This window comes from Lonchura striata, chromosome 2 (genome assembly GCF_046129695.1).
Source record: "Lonchura striata isolate bLonStr1 chromosome 2, bLonStr1.mat, whole genome shotgun sequence".
In the NCBI taxonomy this organism is placed as follows: domain Eukaryota; kingdom Metazoa; phylum Chordata; class Aves; order Passeriformes; family Estrildidae; genus Lonchura; species Lonchura striata.
In genome coordinates, this window is record NC_134604.1 from 102,234,922 (window position 1) to 102,250,216 (window position 15,295).

A 15,295-nucleotide genomic window follows, 5' to 3' on the forward strand; every position below is an offset into this window, starting at 1 on the left:
TGCAGGATTAAAGATTACTAAGTCAATACAGTAGATGTTTCAGTATGCAACTTCATGCATTGATTTTCTTTTCCAGGAACATCTAATAGAAGCAGGATGCTCTTTTTAAAAGATCCTGTTATAAGAAAAGATTTGACTAAAGGAAAGAAAAGAATCAATACACAAACCTCTTACGTTTTTACATTTATAAATATACAATAGGACTACAATGAAAATCAATGTAATACTCTCTAATAATGACTTTTCTTCACAGAATAAGAATGTATATGGACCCTGTTTACTGTTTAATTAATGTATATTATTCTTTATTAAGCATGGGCTTGCTCAATTTTAGCTTAAGTGTCTTATTTGTTCTCCATAGTTTTTGAGAGCTTCAACACTAAAATGATGAGCTTCATTCCTGCTTTTAAGTCAGCATCTCTAAACGCAAAAAAATATACCCACCCATTTTCCAATGTCTTGTCTCCTCTCCAACACCTTTTTTTGGTCTTTTTAAAATTCAAGTGATTAAAGAGCTCTATGCCCTTCTAGAAGATCAAGTCTCAGTCACTGATCAGCAAATGTGCCTTCCTTGCAAAACTCAAACCTCAATAAGTAAGCTAAGTAGAAAAAAACATCAAAACAAATGTCATGAGTTAGTGACTTCAACTAATAAAGATTTTTTTTACAGTAGATACGCAATATTGGAGAAAAAAAAAATCAATCCATCTTAAAAAGGATTAAGAAAAGCAATACCAATTGCTCATTATTGATAACATATACATATCCACAGCCATGTCTTGGTAGCATCAGCTACCAAAACAACATACTATATGTAAATAGCACCAAATAATACCCTTTTCTATTGTTCCCACACAAGACATCAGTGTGAGCTTCCTACCATTTTCCCCTCCTTGACAATGTTCTTCAGAAACAGGCAGCTGCACAGAAAAATCACTGAATAACTTGCCAGAACTTACGCAAGTATAGCTGAAGCAGAGATCTTATTTGTTTTCAGAAGAACCTAGAAGCTTCTACAGAAAAATGAAAGAAAAACTGGATTCCTTCCTTACTACTGATATTAGAGCTTTCAATCCTGGGCATGCTACCTCAATTACAGTTCATTTCAGTCATGCTTTAAGACTTAGGCTACAGTAGGGTTAATAAAGGCATAAAAGTCAGATTACGAACATTTTCATGATATAGTTCAAATGCAGGTTTTTGAAACTGAAAGCTTTCCATCATTGCAATAAGTTGAAGTTAACCCCATGCTACATTGCAGCTGCTTATACACCAACACAAGGTCCGTCCACAAGACACATGGATGCTCAGTGTCTCAGCTTTGAACTGTAGAGACCCCACACCTCCTCACTTTCCTGAAATCAAGTACAAGATTCACCTTTGTTTGTTACAGTTTCTTCCCTTATCACCTTTTCTAAGCATTCAGCTACCTGCAGCTTTACACTCCTTCTCAAAAAAATGTAGTTCCAACTATTCCTTCCAACTTTTCCTAAAATAAAGTGGGCTGTTCATACTATCCCTGCCAACACATACTGCTCTGTAGTCCAGCCCCTGCCTCCACACACATGTATGAGGGCATTTAAAAACCTCCTCTGCCAGAACACATTTGACTACTACCCTCATTCTGTCAGCCAAATGAAACTACACAACCTTTCATCTCACTGTATTTTAAAAGACAAGACATGAAAATAGTAAGGGAAATCTTCACCTTTCTCAATAGTTTTCTGTTCCAAAGTTTAGCTTTCCATCTCCTCCACGTCTGTGCTGTGCAGAAAAAAACCCTCACTCCTGTCTGCAATTTGTTCTGCCAGCCTCTTAAAAAGCAAACACCCTCATCCTACAAGCAAAGTGTTAAGAGCTGATAGTTCTCTATACTTAGCAGGCAATCTGTATTATATACAGATTATATAGACATATATTATACCCTCTAAATAGGATATAATATATCCTGTTTTCAAAGGCAAAAAAAATTAACTATTTTACATAACACTCAAAATGTGACCTTAGTCTCCTCCCTTATTTATATTGAACTGAACTTTTTGTCAAGTCAAATAAAACAAAGCTAAATAACAAGAACATTTTTATAATTACTTTGAAAGCTCTTAAATCTGAACCTAAGCAGTTGTACTTGGCCTCATAAATTCCCTTCCCCTCAAATTTGCTGAAAAAAAAAAAATCTGCCTTCGGGCATGTAAGGCTCTGACAGTGGGTTCCAGTTATGGCTCCCAGTGAGAACTACAGCTCAGCTAAGCAAGAGAAAAGGTGTTTTTCCAGATAACTACTGCATATCCTAACTATCTTAGTAACTTAAATCCTGATACACTGAAGGACAGAATGTATGTGCTTGGAACAGATCTGGTATTTGCTGATGCTGTAGGTGGCAGCAGGACCTCTTACTCTCTCCTAGCTCTGGCACCCTGCAGAAACATCTTAGAGAAAAACAGCAAAGCTGCCACTGCTTTAATGATACAATACACTTGACACCATTAAATTCCTTTCTCCTAAAGAAATAGCAGAAGCCTAGAACAGTAGAGTCCCTGCAAACAAAGCCACAGCAATGTGCCTGCCTGCTCCTTTAGCTCCAGATGTGCCCACAGCCTGGTGCCATAAATCCCACCACAGCAAGACCAAAAAATCCAAGCTTGCTAAGTGTTATCACTGACATTTTTACTTCTTCCAGCAAGATTTCATCTGACATTTTAACTTGACAAAGGAAGGTCTCAAATGAGGAAAGTGGAGATTGCACCATGTTTTGCCATACAAGCTAACCAGTAGTGCCATTTATCTTTACAGTGCAAACCCAGGTGAAAAACCTAGGAACAAATTAACAGCAGTACATGAGAAAAGAATCTTGCCTGCCTACTTAAATGCACTTAATAGACTCAGAAATGTATTAATATTTAGCAATTATTGCAAGAGTGTATTCAAAATATTGCTATCTCCAGCATTTATGAGGAATCTGAAAACTGTATACAATGATGATACATGTCAGCAATTCTCTCTTGGTTTATTCTTCTAAAAATCATGAAGTATACATCCAAAACATACTGATATGAAAGATTTGTCAAAAGGGGATTTTTGCTTGGGTTGGGGTTTTTTGTTTATTTCTTTTTTACACCAATTTTGTTTTTCTTTGCTAATCTGAAATTCCACTGTTACAACTCTAGTTAATAAAATGACTCACCAGGGTTGCTTCATTAGGTGAAAGTAATTTTGGATATAAGCACAGAAAATCTAAAACCCATCAATGGGTTCTATATTTTGTCCTAAACCCCAAGAGATGTGTCTTAATTTCACCTAGTCAGTTCTTGAAACATAAAGGCAAATATCCACCTGCAACCCCACTAGAATACTTTTCAAAGCAAAATTCCCACACTCTTGTCTAGGGCTTCTCTAGAACCTGAACTGAGTTGACCAGAACCACCCTGAGCAGTGGTTGCCACCCCACAGCACAGCTACAGCAGAGTAAAAGATCACAGGTGCTGTGCCCCAGTATAAAATCCTGTGTGTCTGTAAGAGCAGGAACCAGCTGCTGCCTCAAGAACCTCAGTGCTTATGCATCCACTTGTCCTATTCTTTTCTCCTCTCTACTTCCACGTATCATGAACCAAGCTGCTCCTTCTCCAGACGGATGGACAAAGAACCTTGTTTGTTTGGACTGTAATTGGTTGCTCTAGTAAGAAGAGGTCATCTATCCACAAACCTTGCCTCACTGGAAAGATGGATTCATTGTGGGTTTCTCAGCAAAGGCAGCTGACTGTGGAGCTCCTTGGCAGGACTGATTGGACAAAGACTAACTGTGGGCAGAGCAAAATTCAGGACACACCTGTACAAGGAAAGGCTTTTGTTTGACTGTGGCAACAGAGAGCAGCTCTGCTGAATGTGGAGCCCCATATCACCAAACATTCAGGCTGAAAGCCAGCACTTACACAGGAATCCTACACTCTTCCAGAATTTTGTTTCACATGTAGATACAAACAAAAGTCAGGGCTTGAAAAACCTGCCTACCCATAGCAAGGGAAAAGAGCAGAGGGATGAATAGGATGAGTTGGCTGAAGAAATAGAAACCAGTAAATATTCTGGAAAAGGACAGGAGTCAGAGATGCAGCAAAAGCCACATGCTGTCCTGCATATCTAAGAAGAAACTCGGAAAGAAGGGAAGTGTAGGTCTACACACACACAAGAAGGCTGCTCTCTAAGCCTCAGCTGACAGTAGAAGAACAAATGGATTCATCTAGGCTAAAGGCAATGGGACAAAGAAAATTACAGATGTATCACCACAAACAGCCAACTATACCCACCTTCGCTACATAATGAGGATTAATGTTATAAACAAAAAACCAAAACTAAACTAAGACTTTTTTTCAGTAGATCAGCATGCAAACTTCTTACCTGAGAATACAAATGAGATTTGAAATTAACTTCTCCCAAACAAGCAAACATTTTAGTATTTCTCCTGTGCATAGGCAAGAGGACCATCTAAATGGCAAGAAAGACATCTTTTTGTCTTTGCTTTAGTACTCTTTTATTGATGCACCAAACATTTCTGAATCAAAAGGAGACAGCTGACTAGCAGCAGATTAAGAGACTTTTTCTTGATTAAACATTTGAAGACTCAGGGGCAGATTACTTCAGTGTAACATGCTTCATTAAATCCAGAACCAGGAGCCAAATCCTGTACCACCTTCTCAGAGCAGAGCTAATGATGCAGACTGAAAATATTTTTCTCTACAAACCTGACACCATCAGATCTTATCAGCTTGTATAAATTTTGACACAGGAAATTCCCAAAGATCCCAAACTGTATATTCAAAGAATGTTACTCTAGCTCTACCCACAAATAAATAGGTATGTTTATTTATTTCCCTGTTCCCCAGTAACAGCACTTGGCACTGACAATGGTGAAACTACTTTTTTTTTTTACTGAATGACACCCAAGAAGAACAAATTTGTTTTATTCTGATAAGGTACAAGGTAATGGACGAGATTACACAGCTGGAAACAGAAATGGATGGCTGAATGTTTCAAAATCTAAAATGTTGGAATTAAAGCTAGCTTTGAGCTGCTGAACAGTCTTCCATATTCTTTAAGAATTTTGTTTCTTGGGGCTTTTCAGTTGTACAAATTTATGAAGGACTGTATAATATAATCAGCTTGAAACACTGTTCCTCAGGATCAGATCCAACAGCTCTCAGCCATTGGGGATGAAGGTCAGAATAGGAAAATTACATCTTCCAAGTACTACTTTATACCATGGAAGTTTTGACCAGAATTTATCAAGATGTGTGCATCACCAGGAGATATCTGGATTCGTTGCAGTGTGACATAGCCATTAGCAAAGCATCTTGAGAACTTTTGCCCCTCTACTTCTCCAAGTCTGTAACTTAAGTAAGCATATCACACTTGCAACACATTAACAAAGAGCTGCTCTGAAGAGTAGGAAAACTCTCCTCAACCTATTTGCTTTTGTTACTTTTGATTTTCAAAGAGCTCTTTGATATGGTGATTCTCTATTTCTAAACAGCAATGCCTGAAGCAGAGGTTAAACAGCATGGAATGCGTTTTCTTTTCCTTTCCACCTTTTTCCTGTTCATGGTCTCTTTGCCTCCCCTGCAGCTGCCACAAGAAAAACTTGAGAGCTACTTCAGCCCTCTGGGGTCCCACTGCAGGAGGCAGGTGGGCTGGTGAGAAGTAAATTCCTGCTGGAGCCCATCTGATGGGCTCAGTCTCCTCCATCACGATTTTCTCTTCCTCCACTCCCTAGGCTGGATGGAATGGAGTGAGCTCTGCTGGGGCAGCAAGAGCAAGAATTACTGTATTGAGCGTAATTATGAAATCGGGGCAAGAAGCAGACCACAGCATGGGAATATGTACATATGGAAGATAAAATCAAGATTTCTCTTCTGGATACATCTCTAAGTCCTCCAACTATAACTTGAGGGACTCTAGGAATCATACTGGAAGCTTGCTGTTGATCTTACACCCCTCCATTAATGCCCATTTCTAGGCATCAGTGAGGATGGCAGGGAGACAGTTCCTCTCACTAAGGTGGCCACCCTTATGACCTTGTAGGCAGTACTGAGTGGATGAGAATAGGGAAGGGAAAACACACCATTAGAGAGAAAAATAAACCAACTTCTAAAATCTTAAGAGTTCTCCTAGTAGGGTCTAATTTTATCAACAGCACAGATGCACCATTATCAGCAAGTAGGCACCAGAAGATCTATGTAGTGCAGGGGGTTTTCATCAACAGAGAATTTAGTGACCTTCCAGGAGCATCACTGTGCTATTTTAAACACCCTTTCAGTTGCTACATGGCCTGTAAGCTTGTCACTATGCTTTAGGGAGCACTCACTACAAGGAGGTTGCATGAAGACTTTCCTTATAGTATTCAGTCCATCTTCCACACTTCAAACAGACCAGTCATGACAAAACTGGATCTGAAAGTGGATGTGCTTGTACTGTGTAACATGATTTTCAGTTCCATTCACACATGATTTGGACAATTTCATCACAGACTAAATATATTAAATTTCTAAGATCAGCTACTTTTTATTACCTCTTTTGGCTGTATGAGACTTAAAGGAAGACTGGATAATGGCAGTAACTCTGTCATAAGAACAGTGATTGCAAAAACCTCAGAGGCAGAAAAACCCCAACCCAAAACAGGGAAAACATACTGTAAGGCATGAAAGAGATGCAAAACTGCCCATAGAATATAAAAATTATTACAAAACCCAAGCTATTTCCATTATCTGTAAATGCCTCAATCTGTTCTGTTATTCCTGTTTCAAATTTTCTTTCAGTTCTGCGACTTGATAATGCCATAAAAAAGCAACCTCTCTCCAAAATACTTTCTCTATACCATTTCTTCCCTATGCAGTGCTCAAACATTCTCATTTAGTGCCGTAACCTGGCCTCAACAAGCCATGAAACGCATCCTGGCTCACAACCCTGCAACACAGCATTCACATCCAGAACCTCATCAAAAACTCATTTATGCCAACAGAAGGTCACCCTCTTGTTTCACTGCACCATTAAAACCACTTCCTCTGACTACTGAAAAGTGCCATGTTTACTTGTAACCACACCACTTAGTGCCACTAGACCCAGGAAACATAATGGAAATACTTACATCTATTGATAGATCATTAAGCATATGGCAAAAATATGTCCTGCGGCCGATACACGGTATCAAAAGTCAAGACACTAGCATCAAAGTAAAGCCCCACTGGCTCCCTTCCCTTCAGGAGAGGGAAAGGAGAACTAGCTCACCCACCATTTATTTTGGCAATCATCATTTGCTCACTGTTTAGCAACATTTTAAGAGGCCCAACAGCACATTCCAGTTCTCTCCCTGAGGTTTCTTTCCCCTGACACAGAGTGTGGGTCTGCACACACACACAGATGCCACATTCAACACAAACAAGGGAATGAAAACTGGCAAGATGCAGGCAAGTCGCCAGCAAAAGGAAAGCACTTCCATTTGTTGATACCACCCTCCCATGGGAAGGGAAACCAAATCCCTTAACTTAAAATATGTAAAAATCACAGTAATGATGTGTGGATAAACACTGCAATATTGTCTTATTTTCCCTTCTGAGACAAAAGCAAAGGGCCTTTCTTGGGTGATTTGTCATGCAGCAAGCTTAAGAGCATAAAAAATATTTTTGTTTCACATGGCTGGAGTTTTTTCAAAATTAAATTATTTTATTCCCCAATATAATTAGATATTGAAAGTTTATTCCAACTCAACAATCAAGGCTAGTTTATTCAAACTGGAGTATTCTTCCATCTCTCACTTGATCTATCACTAAAGTGAGAAGGCACCAGAGCCCTGCCTGGATCCCTTCAGCATTCCGGCTGTGGTTACAACCCCAGGCATGCAACAGCACCTTTGGAAAGTTTGCACCTTTTTCTTTTTAGTGTAGCCACATGAAGAATTTCAGTATTCCACACCCACAAGCAAAATTAATTTCAAAGTATAAATATTTGAATGAGCATTTTTCTGAAATAATGCAGAGCCTTGATGGCTTCTGCTTGGCATGAGATGAGTAATTTGATAATTCATATAGATTGAACTGGGCGTACTTGCAGATCTTCCTAAGTGAACATAAAACCACAATGCATCCTCCAGCATCTGGCACCAAAACATACAAAATGCTACTGACTGTAGTAGCATTACTACTATGTTCCTGAAGTTTTTTTATATGTTTATATGCTTTTATATATATATATGGTATCATGTATTTTTATCTGACACACCCATTCACATCCTATCAAAATCTCGGTAGAAGTAATGAATTCTCACTCATGTTATTTATTGAAATCCCTACTAGGAAAAAGAAGTTTCCAAGAGAAACTATTCAACAAAGCAAACTAATTTATGAAGTGTCATATCATTTCTTCTAAACTGGTTGAATGCACAACACACCTGTGATGGGGGCATAAAATCCTTTATCCTTTTTGTGCAAGCAGATGTATTACCATACACAAAGCCAAAAAGGCACCTGGCTCTGGCACAAAGTAACAATGCAGAAAATACCCCAGACTAAAATGCTCATCATATCACACCAAGTTAATACATATTCCATGGACTGGTCCTCTTGGAAGGCAAATTCAAGCACACAGGAATACAAAACAACATCTAATTACTACTGAAGGTGTTAACTTCGAAAGCTTGGACAATTTCACCTATTTCTGTACTCAAAATACAGAAAATTTTGAGTTTACAGATTTTTCACAAACCAGAGAAAAGGATTTGAATGTACAACACTGCATCAAATGTGTATTTACTCTTGTAAGGAACAACAGAGCTCAAAAAGTTAAATACTATATGATGCACAGGAAACAATTGCTTCTGTTAAATCATTAGAAGAAATTGAGTTCAGCATTGTTTTTCCAACTGGTCCAATCAAAAAGCACATAAATGTAACACTGGAACACAAAAATCTGCATTTTACACATTGTAAAGGAATGAATATAACAAAAGTGAAACATTAATACCAAAAGTTTGCTACTGGCATCTTTATGCCAAGAAAAGTAACATGAAAACACAGTGAGAAAACAAACTTTAGCACACAGAAAAACAGTTTAAAGCACACCCAAGCAAACAGCTACCACAGCACGACTGTGCAAACCCTGCACAACATCAGGAATACCTCCTCTATTCATCACTGATTTGGACCTTCTCAGTGAAAAACTGCTAAAACAACAAACACCTGCTGTGTAACTGAAGTTTATGCAAAGATCACAGAAATGCTTTATCAATCTCAGCAAAGCAGACGTTTGTCTGCAGCACCTCAATACTACAAGAATAATCAGCTCCCCCTCGATCAAAGGAAAGCAGACACAAACACATGAAAGAAGCAGCAAAAACCTTCAGATATTCAAGTGCAAAAGCAAAATTTACATTCCAGAATTTAGGGCAAAACAGTTTGATCTGGCATTTGGCAAACAAAGATGACATGCACACAAATAATACATTAAATGAAAAGAAGCACAATACTTCACAAAACTTCAGATCACAGAGGGCACAGATATTAAATAATTATGGGAAAGTGTAACCACTGTGGATAATGTATTTAAGAGTTACAAGAAGAAAATTATGAAAACTAAGAATGTGACCAACAAGCATTTGAATATACTAGTTCATTACAACTGCAAAAAGCCTGAAATGTACATGCATTATATATGTACATACACAGAGAACAACTCAAAGCCAGAAGAAATTCTGCATGAAACATTTGGATTACCATTTAACTACAACAAGAAGTACTTTACTAAGATTCTTACAACATTCAGATCCACAGAGAGTGCTAGGGTTTTAGGATCTTGACAGTTTCATGACACAAATGAAGAAAAACAATAGTGTATTATTTGAATGACAAAGTCTGTCAGATGCATTAGTCTTTAAAACAACATAACAATAATCTTGACTGGGATTTTAATGGTTAGATATATTTCCACTTTGTGAAACACACTTATCTCTTATCTTTATACAGTGACACATCATCATCATTAATCATTGTGGAGATAAGATACAGTGAAAGGTATTTCTAAATATCCTATCTAAAGTCAGCCCAGGGTAATGTGACTACCCAAGATTTCAAGTCACTTTTTTCACTAGGTAAGCTGCTTGAACAAAAGTATATTGGGAAAACTGATACATACCATGTTCCTACTTGCACTAATTCCAGGCATAGAAAATACACCAATAATATATCAAGTTGTGATGAAAATACCAAACACGAGTAAATTGCAGCAAAATAACTCAGAAATTATGTAAAATTACCTAAAACAGGCAGATTAAAATAAACCCTGTGACAGTACTGAACTCTGTTTTTGATTATTCCAATAACCTTGGCTGAGCATTACTACTCCTTCCACTGTTTAAGCATATTATTCAGATTTTCCCTCTCAACCAGCAGATGTCCACAAGAAAGTTAAATCTGAGTGTGTAATACAAGTAACTAAATGCAGTTAGCATTTCTAAAATTTGCATTAGCTTCCTGATCAGTTTCATCTCTCTCCAACCTGTACAGTCCAGTTATTTATAAAAATTCCATAAAACACTATCTTAAAAAAAAAAAAAGGCATTATATAAATTGATGTAGAATCTAAACTGATGATTATTGCTTCTAGGATCTGCTCAACAGCTTGAGCCAGTCATAAACAAAGAGCTGGAAGCTGCAATGCCCTATCAGAGAGCTGGTGCAAAAACCTGATTTCATGAGCAGTGGTCAAGAAAACTAAAAGAGAAGAGCCAAACAAGCTACTCAATAATCCTGACACTGGGACCTTCTTGCAAAGGTGAAACACACAAGAAGGAAATAAAATGGTTTTTTCCTATCACTTAAGCAGTCCAGAACTGAACAGAATTTAAAGCCTTGCTCTATCCTGTAGCCTTAGAAAGCATTGGTAAGTGAATGCCACACTTAAGATTTTCAATCAATTTCCCCTGTCAGTTTTGGTCCGCATACACTAAATGACAGATAACCAAGACAGTTATAATTGTGTTTTACCTATTCATGAGATTTAAAAAAACCCTTACCACATAAATCTTCATACAGTATAATCACACAGGACACATAGTTTCATTTACATTACATTTGTACATCCTTCTTCAATTAGCACATCTAGAAATAATTACGCAAGGTTTAAAAAAGCATTCCTGATGCCTTTCCACTGCTATAGATACACCAGGCACCAAAGCAAATGGAAGTACTATGCAACACTGTGCTATAAACACTAAAGTTTTCAGATCCTTTACTCTCCTAACCTGTGCATTTCAAGTAATACACCTTCCTTTTACTTCTGCAGTCCTGGAATTCAAAGGCAGGACATTTTTCTTCACTGTTTAGTGAACTTCACTGGAAAGAGGTTTGACTTTTCTTTTTTAAGGAGAAAGTCAATACTTTAAATACCAAAACAGTAACAATGGGAGGATGCAGTGTATTAAACTGACCCAAAATAAAGCCAATACCTGCAAATGGTAATATCACATGAAAAGCAGCACATGAATTAACCTTGGGGATAAACAACCTTGAGTGTTCATATATAAGAGAAAACAGTACAGTACAAAAATAAGAATGTAAGTACACATTGTTTAAATCATTTTGGCCTATGAGAAATCACTTGGAAAAGCAATGAGATCAAGAAGAAAAACCCACACAGCATTTTTAAAGGAACCCACACATTAATTCCTTTCACACAAACTGGTTTTGTGATATACAATCTAGGACAGCACACACATCATTTTTTATCTTAAATTCTTTTAGGCACGATCATGTTTTCTATTAGGAAAAAACTCTAAACAAGCAAGAAACACATTTTACTCTGAAACCAAAGTGTCTAGTATTTCAACCTCCTAGCACACACTTTAAGCAAATCTCACCAGGCAGTAAAAAGGAAGATGAGAGATTCAATACTGAGCCACTTGTCCTTCAAATGCTCTTTAGTCATTACCTTTACTACAGACAGCAACAGCAATAATGCCTACATTTTGGTCACCTAACACTCTCCCTGACAAAAAGATTCCTACAGTGTCTTCTCATGCTATTGTTTGCCTCATGCCTTTGATTTTTGGCAAAGGGATACATAATTGAGTTCTGCAAATATTATTTTCTTGTGCCACAGAATTTTGCTCCTTCTTTGCAGAATTATAACAATTTAACAATATTGTCTCCTCTAGTAGTCAAGAGATGCAAAAAAATTCCCTTATTGCAGGCTTGTTTATTACAGCTTGGTCTGGGCAGACAGTCTGAAGTGCCTTGCTTGCACTGCCACAATTTCCCCAGCACTGAGGATCCTACAGATCAAAACTCAGATGCTGCCAGAGAACTGCAGTTTGGGAAGGGGAATGGTGGCTACCATCACTGCCTGTTGTTGGGGCAGCACCCTTTTGGAGAACAACACCATGGGAATGAGCATTTTACTCTGGAACGGAGAGGTAAGATTCTTCCTATCCCAGGATCAAGACATAAATACAAACATGAAGTAAGAGAGCATAATTTCCACATCCACATGAATGAATGATTCACTTGAGTAGCTGTTGTGCTGGTTATAGAATTGGCAAGTCCCACAAAAAAGAGCCTCATTCTCTGCTGCAGATCAAATGCCATCCATGCTGCTGTCTGTAACACACACCACACATACACAATCTTCCACACCACATCATGTATTATCTTCTAGCAGGCAATTCAAATAACAAATTTAGCCAAGAGCACTCTGTACTACCTTCCTTAGGCATTAGCGCTCAAATGCCAATGCTTGACCACAAGTAATTACATCTGTCTGTGCCTGTCCATGCCCTACAACACACAACTCATTTGATACCATTTTTAATTAGAGTACATGCTACATTTTCTGTGGATTCCCAATCTCATACAGGGTGAAAAATAGATTTTGTATTGGTCAATATAAAGAGTGAAGTTTTTTTGCAATATTTGCCTCTGAAGTTAGAATGCAAAACTTAAAAAAAAAAGTCTGGGAAGAGTTCAAGTGAATATTGGGAAGAATCCCCTATGTTTTAGAAGAAGTTAAGAAAATCCTCACGAATATGAATTCTGAGCATTTATTTCCTCCTGTCCTCCATGTGAAACCCTAAAAATAGAGACCCAAGCCCTAGAAGTACCTGACTGCTCAAAAGCAACAGCCTTTCAGCAAAAGCTGCAACTGCTGAGCATGTGGAGAAGGGTGAGGGTGAGGAACAGCAAACACAGGTATTCCCAGCTCCTTCCATGGCTCCTCACACCGTGTTACCCCAGAGAAGTCAAAGTCTCAGATTCCCACTCCATAAATTTGGAAGAGTAATCCTTCTTTATCTCTCAAAGTAACTGTAAAGCTACTTTTAGTCACTACAGTAGCTTAGGACAAACGGGGAAATTAATTCCCTCTTATGCACCAGGTTTAGATGGTTTACCATCCACAAAGCAGAGGCTTCATACCAGATAATTAAGGTAAGAGTGTAATGAGCACCTGCATAGCACCTTAATCACCACTCATCTCATACTCGAGCCCAGAGGAAGTCATGTGAAGAAGGAGCAGCCGGACCCACCCTAACACCTACACGTGAAGGTCACGACCACCAGCCTTGGCCCCAGCATCTCGGTGCTGGAGGGATCGATCCCACGCCAGGGGATCCGCACATACAGCACAGCAACCTCCACCACATCTCACACGCCCCTTTCACCCTCGGAAATTAAAAGTTACGTTCGCCGAGCAGCGACGAGGGACCTTAACCAGGAGCCGTGCCCATACGAGGGCTCTGCGTGCGGTGTTCACGCCCGATACCCGCTCAACCAGTTTGCTGCCCGGGCTGGGCAGCACCGGCACAGGCAGGCCCGGGCACCGCCGCGAACGAGGTTTACGAATCGCTGCCTCCCCGCTCCGCACTTCGGGGCACAGCCGAGCTGCCGCCCGGCAGCACCGCCGGCGGCCGGGGAAATCGCGGCGGCACAAAAGCCGCCTCACGGCGAGCACCTCCCGCGCCACAAAGGGCACGGACGGGCTCGCCGGAGCCGCTCCGCGTCCCCTCGGGAGCGGCTCCCGGCGCCGGCACCGCCGCGGCTCCCGCCGGGAGCGGCCGCCCCATCCCTCCGAGATGGCGGCCGGAGCCGGCGGCACCTGCCGGGGAGCGACCCCCGCCTGCCCCATCCCCGGGGCTCGGGCAGCGCCGGCCCCGGGCGGCGAGAGACGGGACGGGACGGCGCCGGGGGAAGCCGCAGGATGCGGGCGGGGGAGCCGCCGTCCCCCGGCACGCCGCGGGGCCGCGGCCCCATCCCTTACCTGCGGCCCGCGGGTGGCTCCGCGCAGCCCCCGGCTCCGCCATCTTCCCGCCGGTGCCGCCGCCGCGTCCCGCCGGAGCCGGCTGGGCTGGCTGCGCCCGCGGCCGCCGCACACGCGCAGTGCCCGCCCCGGCACCTGACGGCCCGCGAGGGGAGGAGGGAGGGAGGGGCGGCCGGGCCGGCGGCGGGGCGGGCCCGCTGCCAGGTGGGGCCGGGATGCTCAGGTGGGGCCGGGCCCACTGCCCAGGTGGGGCCGGGATGCCCAGGTGGGGCCGGGATGCCCAGGTGGGGCCGCTGCCCAGATGGGGCCGCTGCCAGGTGGGGCCGGGATGCTCAGGTGGGGCCGGAATGCTCAGGTGGGGCCGGGATGCTCAGGTGGGGCCGGAATGCTCAGGTGGGGCCGGGCCCGCTGCTCAGGTGGGGCCGGGCCCGCTGCCAGGTGGGGCCGGGATGCCCAGGTGGGTCCGGGATGCCCAGGTGGGGCCACTGCCCAGGTGGGGCCGGATGCCCAGGTGGGGCCGGGATGCCCAGGTGGGGCCGGGATGCCCAGGTGGGGCCGGGATGCTCAGGTGGGTCCGGGATGCCCAGGTGGAGCCGCTGCCCAGGTGGGGCCGGGATGCCCAGGTGGGGCCGGGCCCGCTGCCCAGGTGGGGCCGGGCCCGCTGCCCAGGTGGAGCCGCTGCCCAGGTGGAGCCGCTGCCCAGGTGGGCCGTGCCCCGCCCTCAGCTCCGGCTACGGGGCCGCGCTCGGGCAGTGGCGGCCCAGCGGCGCTTCGGTGCCCGGGCGCGTTCGAACACTCGGGTCATCCCCGAGAGCCAAACAAGGCGCTCTCTCCGGCTTCCCGGGCCGATCCGGCCGTTTTCCCAGATTTTTCCATCCCGGTGTTTGCGTCCGCTGTTTGCGGCCTCGGGTGAATCGGTGGCACGGGGAAAGGCATAGCCGTGTCCTTCCCATCCAGCTGCGGTCTCCCCACGGGGTCCCTTCGGGCCGGGCTGGCAGGACCACTT

The 15,295-nt window shown here is 42.3% G+C and overlaps 1 protein-coding gene across 2 annotated transcripts in view; it reads right to left on the bottom strand.

Moving 5' to 3' along the window:
• The window catches only part of MAP7D2 (MAP7 domain containing 2), an 87,820-nt gene extending 73,424 nt beyond the window's left edge, over positions 1–14,396 (bottom strand). For both annotated transcript variants that reach the window (XM_077781637.1, XM_077781636.1), the window contains exon 1: positions 14,290–14,396. In XM_077781637.1, coding sequence (XP_077637763.1) covers positions 14,290–14,332 — 43 coding nt within the window. In that variant the 5' untranslated portion in view covers positions 14,333–14,396. The remainder of the gene's footprint in view (positions 1–14,289) is intronic.
• Positions 14,397–15,295: the final 899 nt, after the last annotated feature.